This window comes from Cyrtonyx montezumae, unplaced genomic scaffold, assembly GCF_038088225.1.
Source record: "Cyrtonyx montezumae isolate F1298 unplaced genomic scaffold, pur_monq_1.0 scaffold_43, whole genome shotgun sequence".
Lineage (NCBI taxonomy): Eukaryota > Metazoa > Chordata > Aves > Galliformes > Odontophoridae > Cyrtonyx > Cyrtonyx montezumae.
Window position 1 is genome coordinate 42205 of NW_027072049.1, and position 11427 is coordinate 53631.

The 11427-nt window shown below is 59.2% G+C and overlaps 3 protein-coding genes across 3 annotated transcripts in view; 2 read left to right on the forward strand and 1 right to left on the reverse strand.

Annotated features, from left to right (window-relative positions):
* LOC136055465 (vasoactive intestinal polypeptide receptor 1-like) overlaps positions 1–4086 on the reverse strand; it is a 7946-nt gene extending 3860 nt beyond the window's left edge. The window contains 5 exon segments of the mRNA XM_065747220.1: positions 1141–1252; positions 2368–2430; positions 2432–2477; positions 3588–3596; positions 3989–4086. Of these exon segments, the coding sequence (XP_065603292.1) occupies positions 1141–1252; positions 2368–2430; positions 2432–2477; positions 3588–3596; positions 3989–4086 (328 nt within the window).
* A 1325-nt stretch (positions 4087–5411) lies between these two features.
* On the forward strand, positions 5412–7288 carry PRR29 (proline rich 29). The gene is made up of 6 exons (XM_065747266.1): positions 5412–5507; positions 5792–5888; positions 6494–6609; positions 6758–6936; positions 7027–7094; positions 7201–7288. The coding sequence occupies exons 1-6, from the start codon at positions 5430–5432 to the stop codon at positions 7230–7232; spliced, it is 570 nt and encodes a 189-aa protein (XP_065603338.1). The 5' UTR covers positions 5412–5429; the 3' UTR covers positions 7233–7288.
* Positions 7289–8454: 1166 nt separating this feature from the next.
* AGPAT1 (1-acylglycerol-3-phosphate O-acyltransferase 1) lies at positions 8455–11427 on the forward strand. The gene is made up of 6 exons (XM_065747223.1): positions 8455–8636; positions 10076–10209; positions 10373–10548; positions 10655–10750; positions 10944–11016; positions 11177–11427. Exons 1-6 carry the CDS (start codon positions 8455–8457, stop codon positions 11407–11409), a joined length of 894 nt encoding a protein of 297 aa, XP_065603295.1. The 3' UTR covers positions 11410–11427.

The following is an 11427-nucleotide window of genomic DNA, read 5'->3' on the forward strand; positions in this document are numbered from 1 at the left end:
AAGTCCCGGGTGTGTACAAGCTGAGCTGCTCGAAGCATGTTCTGCGCTGAAACCGACTGAATTATGGGGGGAAGGGGCGGTGAGAGCTGTGCAATGCTCGTGGCACAGAGCGGGGGGCAGATGGGGGCACGGTGCCCCACCGGGAAGGGGTAGGGGTAGGGGTTAGGGGAAGGGGTACAGGTAGGGTAGGGGTAGGGGTTAGGGTTAGGGATAGGGCTAGAAATTAGGGTTAGGGTCAGTGGTAGGGATAGGATTAGGGGTAGGGGTAGATGCAGGGGTAGGGTTAGGGGTTAGGGTTAGTTATAGGGGTAGTTATAGGGGTAAGGAAAGGGTTAGGGGTAGGATTGGGATAGGGTTAGGAGTAGGGGTAGGTTTAGGGTTAGAGTTACAGTTAGGGTTAGGGGTAGGGATAGGGGTAGGGGTTAGGGGTGGGGGTAGGGTTAGGAATTAGGGTAGATGCAGGGGTTAGGGTAGGGCTAGGGTCAGGGTCAGGGGTAGGAGTAGGGATAGATGCAGGAGTAGGTTTAGGGGTTAGGGTTACTTATAGAGGTGGTTATAGGGGTAGTTACAGGATTGGGGTAGGGTGGATTAGGGTAGGGTGGATTGGGTAGGGGTAGGTAGGGATTAGGTTTAGGGTTAGGGTTGGGGGGCTAAGGATAGGGGTAGGAGTAGGGTTAGGGGTCATTGTACGGGTAGGTTAGAAGTAGAGGTAGTGATAGTGTTAGTTATAGGGGTAGGGTTGGGGGGGGGAAAGGTTAGGATAGGGGTTGTTGTAGGGGTAGGAGCTAGGGCTAGGGGTGGGGTTAGAGGTAGGGGTAGTTGTAGGGTTAGGGATATGGGAAGGGGTAGGGTTGGGGGGGTAAGGTTAGGGGTTGTTGTAAGGTTAGGGTTAGGGGTTGTTGTAGGGGTAGGGGTAGTTGCATGGGACGGGGAAGGGGTAGGGTTAAGGGGGTACGGTTAGGAGTAGGGTTAGGGTTAGGACCGTGTGCCACGACGATGGGGTTCTCATCCCACGGCTGTTTGTCCCCCAGCTGCAATCTCAGCCCCCCTCTCCCTTCTCTCTGGGGCTCTCCAAGGATACTGCCCCCCTCCCCCCGCCCAGGCCCCCGCAGCAAATCGCACACACGCGGGGGCTCGCACCTCGCCGCCCATTGGGGGGCGTTCGGCTCTCGCTCCTGATGGCGTCCAGGCACTCATCCTCTCGCTCTTGGAAGTAGAGGACGATGGAGCAGTCGGGATGCGTCGCTGGCACCTGGCGGGGGGGGGGGGGGGGGGTTTGGGGGGAGGGACACAGGCTGACCCCGGCCCACTCCGCTCTGCGCCCACAGCCCCCAGCAGAACCCTGACATCTCCCAGGCTTTCAGCTTTTTGCATCATCAAGAACTGCAATTAGCTCTAATTCCCTCCTAAAAGCTTCAGGGCAGCGCTCAGACGATAAAAGCAGAGGGCAGAGGCGTCATGGGAGATGAGGGAGGACGGCCCGGCCGCCCCCACCGCCCCCATTGGGTCTGAGAGCAGAGGACCAGCACACCTCGCACCCCAACGCACCTCTGGGGGCACTCCACCACTCTGCCTCAGTTTCCCCATTTGGGAAAGGGTGATGCTGTCACCCTCCTCACAAAGCTGTGAAGTACCCACAGCTCCTTCCATCTTTATTTTCCTTTTCCTTTTCCTTTTCCTTTTCCTTTTCCTTTTCCTTTTCCTTTTCCTTTTCCTTTTCCTTTTCCTTTTCCTTTTCCTTTTCCTTTTCCTTTTCCTTTTCCTTTTCCTTTTCCTTTTCCTTTTCCTTTTCCTTTTCCTTTTCCTTTCTTCTTTCTTTTTTGTTCATTTTCCTTTTCCTTCCCCTTTTCCCTCTTTCTTTCCTTCTTTCTTTCCTTATTTCTTTCCTTTTTCCTTCTCTCTTTCCTTCTTCCTTCCCCCTTTCCTTCCCTCTTTCTTCCTCCTTCCCTCCTTCTCTCTTTCCCTCCCTCCCTTCCTTCTACCTTTTTTCCTTTCTTTCTCTCTTTCTTCTTTCCTTCTCTCTCTCTCTCTCTCTTTCTCTTTCTCTTCCTCCCTCCTTCTCTCCCTCCCTGATCCCCTCTCCTGAGCCCCGTGCCACCCAAAGCACCCAGGGATGAGCACTGGGACCATCCCATGTCCCCCCATAGAGTTTTCCTCCCCCGCTCCCCAAGGACACCCGGAGCGCCATATCCCACACAGAGCAGCTGTCACAGCCCCGGGTGGGATGGGGACAGGGACACGCAGGGGACACCTGACCCCATGGGGTCACCCCACCAAGACTATGGGTGCTACAGTCCCCACAGTGCCACAGGGAGGGGGCCACCCCCTCCCCCGCCCCCCGTAATGTCCTCCCCGGGACACACTTACCCGCAGCATCGGCAGCGCGAGCAGCAGCAGCATGCAGGAGCCGGGGTTCAGCCACGAGCAACCCCATGGTGGGATCCAGCCCTGTGCCACCCCGCTCAGTCCCCAAGGGTCTGGGGACGGCCCCACTCCCCCCCACATGACCCTGGCATGGGGTCCTGGCTCCAGGAGTGACCCTGCTCCCCCTCCCCCCCTTTCCGTGCTCTGTCCCAACCCAATCCTTCCCGCAGATCCCTCCAAACCCCTTTCCCGCAGCAGAAGCTCAGCCCTTAGAGTGTCCCCGTCCCTCCCCCCGTGCCCCCCCCCGCTGTCCCCGTGCTGCCCACAGCTCCGTCTCTCCTTCAGACTGAATGTCACAGCCCTGGCGATGTGCAGCTCCACCCTCCGCTCCCCCCCCCCACACACATAGGGCTGAATGCACAGAGCACCCCACCCTGGCACTGCCCCACCACCCGTTGGGGTCCGGACCCCCCCACGCGGGTATGCTCAGTGGGGCTGCAGAGTGATCTTGCTTGCAGCTTCGATGCTGCTGAGCTGGAAACCCAAAGTCTAAAAGGGTTTGGGAAGCGGGGTGCAGCAGGGATGATGCATCGGGGTGCAGAGGGGGTAATGAGGGTGGGGGTCCCAAAGGGAACGCTGTGATGCTGGGTGGTGTGCACGCAGGGCAGGATGGGGGGGTCCTGCAAGTCGCTGTCGTGTGGGGACACCCCAAAAATCCCTTCCCAAATGCTCCCGCTACCCCAGGCTGGGTGCTGGCAGGCAGCTCTGCAGGATGACCCACGCTCCGCCCCATCCACGCACGACCAAAGCCCCCGGGTGGGCTGCCCCGTGCTCCAGAAATCCCAGAGAAATGCACCGGGCACAGAAACCCGAACTGCCGACACGAGTGCTGCGAGCTCGGTGCAAAACCAGAGCAGAACGCGCAGTGCAAAGCAGCCGACACCGATCTCCTCCTCAAAGAAGCGTCGTAGATCACAAACACAGCTCGAAATGCAAAGGAGGGACCGCGCCCTGAGTATTTAAAGCCGTTCGCACGGCGTTGTTAGGAGTGAGCGATGCTGCTCTGGTGGGCACTGCTCTGACCCCGCAGACACAAAGAGCCTCCGGGACCCCGGACGGCCTCATTAACCATCCCATAGTTTCCATCGAAATGCAAATATCCCATTTTAATCATCATCTGATTTTCCAGTGGCACAGAAACAAGAAATGAGAGGCGGCCTTACCGGAGATGGCTACAAGCAAGGGGAAGGGTCCTGGGTGTAAAGGAGCCCACGCTGTGATGGCGCAGTGGGGTGGTTGTGGGGGGAGGTGGTGGGGTGGGCCTGGGACACCCGTGTGTCCCCACAGTGCCAGGCGTGCCATGGACCACCACAGGACCACCATGGGATCACCACGGGACCACCATGGGATCACCACGGGACCACCATGGGATCACCATGGGACCACCACAGGACCACCATGGGACCACCATGGGACCCACCATGGGATTGCCATGGGATCACCATGGGATCACCATGGGATTGCTGTGGGACCACCATGGGACCACCATAGGACTGCTGTGGGATCATCATAGGACCATCATAGGTCTGCCATGGGACCACCATGAGATTGCCATGGGACCCACCATGAGATTGCCATGGGACCACCATGAGGTTGCCATGGGACCACCATGGACCACCACAGGATGTGACGGGGGATGCTGTGGGGCCCACGCAGGACCATGGCCCAAAGCAGAGATGCAGACGGAGCCCACCCTAAGCCAGAGATGGGGTTTGATTGTAGGGTGAAGATTTGGGTTTCCAGAGCAGGAAATCCCGGACATTCCCCAGGAAATGCCCGGAGCTGCACCCCGGCTTCTGCCCTCATGTTGGGGCGCACTGGGGCGGGGGTTGCATGGACCCCCAATAGACACACTGGATTGGCTCGGTAACGCCCCTCAAGGGGTTTGGGATGCCACGAAAGGTCTTAGGGATCCCACTGCGTCCCCTTGTTGTCCTACCACGGCAAAAAATCTTCTGCTGCAGCACTCGAATCCTTCTTGCAGACAAGGACAAGATGAGTGTGGGCACGGCGGGCACGCAGCGCTCGGAGCACGCCGGGCTCTGCCAGGAGCGGGGGGGAATCACTGCAGTAATCAAATGTGCAAATAATGGGAATTTGGGAGCTGTAACAAAAGGCAGCGAAACGATCCAGAGGGGCCTGGAGAAATTAGGAACATGGAGTAAAGTGTCATCAAGCAGAAAATTGCCCCTGTAGAGCCGAGGGATGGAGTCTGAGCAGCTGACTTCGCTCCTGCCATATGGAGGTGTCTCTGGTTTTGGGGTTCTGGTGGGATCTGTTCCCATTTCCTGAGCAGGGCCGGCTCTGGGCAGCAGGAAATGATCCCACATCTGTGTTAGGGGATGCGGGCGGCTCTGGGTTTAATGCTGATGAAACAGTCGCATGGAAGGGCAGTAGAAGAGCTCACGGGGGCAGAGGACATCGGGAGGATGGCGAAAAAGTTCGGCTGAGGTGGTTTCGGGTGCCAGTATGGCCATCCGTGGGGACCAAGTCCTTTCAGCACATCCCAAACGGCAAGCCAGGTGCTGGGGAACATATCCCACCAGCCCCCATCCCCATCCTCCAGGTGGCTTTTCCTCGATTCCCACCCGGAGATCAGAGCCATCTCCCCCCGTCCACGATGGGTGACCCTGGGGAAGACCACGGAGCTGTGGGATTGGGGTTTTTAGGGAAGAGTCCCAAACCACGTGGCCCAAACCGTGGGATGCTCTCAGTGGGGCCCACAGTGGGGCTGAGTCCCGGCACCAGAGCTCCCCAAACCCTGGGACCGGTGCACGGGGCTGGGAAGGACCCACAGCCCAAGTTCCCCACAGGGACAAAACCAAACTCTGAGGGGTCACAACCTCCCTCAGTGCCACCCCTCCTGTGGGTGGGGGGGTCCTGGGGACGAAGGAGGGAGAAATAATTAGGGGTTACAGCTCCAGCAGCCCAACCCTCCCAACTGGGAGGGTTTGTTTGCCCCCAGCAGCTATAGCAACGAGCGGTGCACTGCTGCTCGTCCGGCCATGGAGCTTGGGGCAGCAGGGAACACCAGCGGGGCCCGGGGGGACGCTGCAGCACGGACCTACGTCGTCCCACACGGGGTGAGCCCCAAATTGTGTCCCACGGCGTGGAGGGGAGGATGGGGTGGGTGGGAGGTGAGGGGATGGGGTTTGGGGTGGGCAGCAGGGTTTGGTTTGCAATCGGCTTTTTGCAAGATGCTCCATGCAAAGCCACAAGAGGGCTCCGTGGGGACGTGACCCCAGGGCTGCATGTGTGCAGGGACCCCAGGGGCGCACCCTTAGGAAGAGGGGGGCCCGGATTCAGCTGCCCCCTCTTCCAGACCCCCATCCCTGGGGCTTTTCTCCCCTTTTCTCCTGCCTTTCAGATCCCACCTGCGCCGGTGTCCCCGCAGCCGCTGACCATCATCCAGCAGCTTCCCGTGGCCACGGCCCATCCCACCGGACCCCCACACCTACGGGGAGGTGTGTGACCACGGCCACCCCGCAGCCCCGTGCTGAAACCATCCTCACGTCTTCCTGCCTCCAAACTCAGGGAGAAAAAGGGGCGAGCTCCGCATCTCTCACACACAAAACCGGCGGGGTCCTGGGGGCCGCCCACCGGTGGCTCTGCAGGCACTTTGCGGGGGGATTTGGTGCCTGCAGCAGATGGGGATGCTTTAATGGGGCTGTTTTAATGAGGATGTCTTAATGGGGATGTCTTAATGGGAACGAGCCAAGGAGGCTTTGCCAAGCCGTGTGTGCTGCCAGGACCGCAGCAATTCTCCGAATGGGCGGAAAGTTTGCAGCCTCCAGCCCCACTAATCACCTTTTGTGCGCAGCCAGACCAGATGTTTAATCCCGTTTGCCAATTGGGAAAAGGCGGAACGATCTCTATTTTAAAGCTCTACCCGAGCAAATATAATTTTTAAATGCCACCCAGGGGCTTCCAAATCGGGGTGCAGGGCTGGGTTGGCTCCTGGTGCTCGGCACGGGGACAAACCTTGGTGCCACCCCATGGGATGCGTCCCCTCGTCCCATGGCCTCGCTCCGATCCCTCTCTGACGCAGAGTCCCTTTGCTCCCTGGCAGATTTAATCGAGCTGATGATGATTCAGAACTCCCAAATGCACCAGGTGGTGATGAACAGCCTGGCCGTGTCAGCTCTGGTGTCCTTTGGGTTTGGGCCATCTCCAGCCACTGCCCAGGTATGGGGTGGGGAGGATGGACAGCACCCGGTCCCTTTTTGGGACCGATGGGTGCTCTCTGCCCCCCTGATTTCTGTGGGGTTCGGGGGCACGTTGGGTTGGTTTGACCCCCAGCGTGGATTGCATCTGATTCTGTTCCTCCCCGTAGACACTCGCAGTGCCTTTGCAGCCCGGAGAGGAGGAGGAGGAGGAGCCCATGGTTTTCCACCACCACCACTACATCCCTTATCCCGGCTCCGCTCCCCTCTGGGCATGGCCACCCCCAGATCAGGCTATGGGGCCGGCGGCCGTGCGGCACCTGGGCAGAGCCGCAGAGGACGGGGAGGTGTGAGTATCGGGAACGCCTCGGCACAGCCGGGAGGGATGTGGGACAGCCCCGGGTGGGCCCTCACTCCCACCCTCATCCCTCTCCATCAGCGCCGTGCCGCCTCCTCCACCCCCCAGCGCTACGGGGACCGTCGGAGCCAGCGTCCCACCAGCATCGGGTACCTTCAGCGGGACACGTTGCTGTGACCTCCCCACGTGCCCAGCTGAGGGCTGAGCCCCCCCAGCTCCCTCTGCCTAACCTCAGTCCGTGCTTTCCCCCTGCAGAGTACTATGACATGCTGGAGGAGCAGCGCTGAGCGCCCCGCAGCCCCGGAGGGCTCCTTCTGCACGTCCTCACCCTCCACCCCCGAAGATCTTTTAGGGTGCACCACAGTACCCACAGTTTCGGGGAGGGAGGCGACGTGTCTGGCAAAATGCACTATTGTGGGGCGTGGATGTGCTGTTTTGGTGCACGGGTGCACAGTTTTGGTGTACGGGGTGGGGCCGTGCCAACCCAGGTGTCCCCGATCTCCATCAGTCCCTTCAGCTCTCAGTGCAGCACGTCGCCTGTAATTGATTTGCTTTGTTAAGAAAGCACCCTGCTGACACTAATTAAGCATCTGTAATTAAGCCAGGCTGCTGGCCCTGGGCCTGAATATGGGGCTTCCTCCAAGGGGGGAGGTAGGGGGGCTGTGTGCCCCTTGGGTGAGCACGTGGGGTCCCCGTAGGGGCTATGCGGTGCTGCGGGGTGCAGATGAGGGATGCGAAGGATGGAGACCATCCAAAAAAAAAACCACCAAGCTGAGCAGAATGTGGGGTGAAACAGTGCTGATGTGCAATGCTTTGTGTATATCCATACGGACAAAATAAGGAAGAAGAGAGGAGTCACCGGGGGATGTCCCAATCTTGAATATAGGAATCATGAGAGGAAGGGAGGGAGGATGGCGTTGATGTCACAACGGGGATTGTGACACACGCGGTGGAAGTGAGCCCTGGAGCCCTCTCCAGGTGACACTGGGGTTGAACAGCACTGAAGTGGGGCATGAAACCCACGCCACCAGAAGTGGGGAGGAGGAACGGGAAGGAGCAGTGGAGGGGATGGAGTAGAGCCGTTTTGCTGGAGGTACTGGCTGGGATGATGGCTTTGACCGAAGGGCCAAAGGAACCAGTGGGTCCGGGGTGGCAGCACGCAGATGGGGCAGTGGGGCTGTGCCTCCCCTCCCCCACATAAGAGGTGTTGGTGAAAAGTCATCACAGCTCTTAATGGCCCAGCAGGATGCGTATCAGCAGTGACTCCCCGGGTGACCCAGGGTCTCTGGTGTTGACTCACCCCTTCTCTCCACCCTCACCTGCTGTGCTTGCCTGCCAGCCCTTCCAGACCGTATGGGGCAGCTCCTTCCCTGGACCAGCCCTGAACGCCCACACACCGCTCTGCTGATCCACCGGCTTCACCTGCCCTGCTCTCGGTGTCCCTGCTCTCCACCCCGGCTCTGGGGACACAGGCTGAGCTCCCCAGCATCCCCACACCCGAGCAGGACGATGGACGTGGCCCTTCTCCATGGGCTGCTCCTCCTCCTCCTCCTCTCCGTGCTGCTTTACCGGCACAGTGCCACCTTCCAGTACTTCTGCAAAGTGACCTTCTTCAACATCTGGGTCTTGACCACGGCGACCCTCCTCTCCCCCTTCGCAGCGATTCGGGGACGCTGCGTGGAGAACATGAAGTGAGTACGGCTCGGGGTTGTGCTTCCAGCATGGAGACATCTGGGGCTTAGGGGTGATGGGGTCTTGTGGTTTTGTGGTCGTCTCCACAGCCAGGGCTGCAAGCTGAGCCCTGGGGCTGTGATGAGCGCTGTGGTTGTGTCCACGTGGTGCATCTGCACACTGTGGTGGGCTGTAGTGGTGGGCTGTAGTGGTTAGCAACGGGCACACCATGATGGGGCAACCACATGGGTCTGGGCCAGCTGGTCCCCACTGAGTCAAGTACCATAAAGGGGAGGAGTGGCCATTGCACCGTTGAATCATCAGATGAGGGACTTGAAGGGTTTGCAGTGCTCGGTAGCAGGATGCACGCGCATCTCCACATCCCTGGCAGTGCATCCCACATCGGGAGCAGGACTCCAGGATTTCCTGATGCCATCAGCTCGGTATCCCGGAGAGATGCCCCGTGCTGCCCCATCTCCCAGCCAAGCTGGAGGCGGTGATGGCCATGATAGCATCTCTGAGCAACACGGGCTGCTTCCAGGGCTGACGCAATCCTGGTGCTTAATTCCTGGCCATGAGAGCATACTGGAGGGATGTAATTGTGTCAGGATGAAAGATGAGCCTGTGGAATTTCCAGGCTCCGGCCATCACGTGTCAGTGCAGGCAGATCCGGAGCCCCTGGCGGGATTGCAGTCGGAGGTTTGGTGTTATCAGTCCCCTCGTGCAGCCGCTCTCCTTCATTCTCTGTGCAGGAATGATGCACACACACGTGCATTTCCCATTGCTTTGAGCCCTGGTGCAAACGCTTCCGGCTCGGTGGAAATCCCTGGCATGACGCAGCCGTGACTCACGGTGCCTTGTCTCATCCCACCGCCACCTCACCGCACACCCAGCTCCTCCTCCTCCTCCTCAGCCTCCAAATCACAACGCCTCCGGCTTGGAGCGGGTTCCTGCCATTAGTCCTGGCTTTGGGGCATGCCACAAACCTCTTCTCTTCCCCACCTGGTGCTGAGCTCTTCCTGACTGTCCTTTCCGCATTAGGTCTCAGTGTTGGACGTGAGACCTTTGGCACAGACGCTGTCTGTCGCTACGGGTTGGAAAGTGCCCCATTTCAATGTCAAAAGTGTTTTTATCTCCAGCATGGGTGCTGCAATCCCCGTTGCTCCATCCTCCCTCCATTCCTCTCGTTATTCTCATACTGAGCATCACCTTTCATCAGCACTGCCATCCTGGTGTCACCCTTCCTGTCCAAGCCTCCCTGGATGGTGACACGGCTCTTCCTCGTTCCCCATCCAGCTGATCAAACCTCCATCTCCAGCTGACTTTAGGCCAAGTGAAGCAATTCTGAGTTGCTCTGATGAGGAAAGATGACCTGGTTCTTGCCTTCCCCGCTCTTGGCGTGAGCCCCTTCCCCCCTCTCTGTGTCAATCCGCTCCCCACACGTGTCCCTCTGCCCTAGGCTCCTCTGTGCTGCGATCCGGCCCCTCAAGCACTTGTATGGCATCAAGATAGAGGTGTTGGGTGCCGAGCACCTGAATCTCAAGGAGCCCTATGTGATAGTTTGCAACCACCAAGCTTCCCTTGACCTCATGGGTATGTGCAGGGGAGAGGAGGGGTTCGTCCCCACGTGGGCAACCTTTGGGCTTGGGATGAGCTCAGGGCTACGGGTGCGCTGCAGGGAAAGGGTTGGGACACCGTGTTGGTGACGGGAGCCACGAGGCAGGGGCCGACCCTTTCCTTCCCACCCGTCCTCCAGTCATGGTGGAGCTCATCCCCAAGCGCTGCGTGCCCATCGCCAAGAAGGAGCTCCTGTACATGGGCACGGTGGGCTGGGCCTGCTGGCTCAGCGGCATGATCTTCATCGACCGCCAGAGGACAGGAGACGCCATCGACGTCATCTCCCAGACAGCCACGACCATACGGCGTGAAAACGTGAGCGGGAGAAACTGGGTTGGGGGGTAAAGGGGGTTCAGGGAGGACCACAGGTGGGGAGGTGGTGCCTGGGGTCCGTGCTCGCATCTCTCCCTGTCCTGTGCAGCTCCGAGTGTGGATTTTCCCGGAGGGCACCAGGAATCAGAATAGATCCATGCTGCCCTTCAAGCGTGGGGCGTTCCACCTGGCTGTGCAGGCTCAGGTAAGGCATCGAGTTGGGGGGATTATCTCCCAAGGCATCTCCTGCCCAAACAGCACTCTCCTTGGCAAAGAGGGATGGGGGACGTTAGGGTCTTCTGGGGTCAGCATGGCCCAGGGAGGTGACAGGGACCTGGAGCTGGAGTCCTGTTGGTGTTAACTGTGGAAGGGTCTGCATGACTCTCCATCTCCTGCAGGTTCCCATTATCCCCGTTGTGATTTCTCCATACTGGGATTTCTTCAACTCCAAGGAGAAGAAATTCACCTCTGGTAAGTGGAGCACAAGAAGCCCCATTACGGTGGGGATGGGGGTGGGGCACAGAAGGGCTGAAGGTCTTTACGAAGGACTTTGAGGTGCGTGGAGGTATCCAGTGGTGGAGGATGCAGGCGGGACAACCTGTCCTCCCTGGTCTTTCCTCTCCATTTCCAGGGATGTGCACCATCCGAGTTCTCCCCAGGATAGAGACCCGTGGCCTGAGCCCGAAGGATGTCCCGGAGCTGACAGAGTCTGTCCGCAGCGTCATGGTCGACGTCTTCTCTGAGATGTCTACAAATCGCCGCAGGGATCAGAGTGTGGAGCTTCCTCTTCTCCCACACAATGGGGACACCGAGGGGACTGAGAGCACGTGGCACGAGGAGGACACAAATGGGACCGGTGATTAGGCAGAGCTCATGGGGACA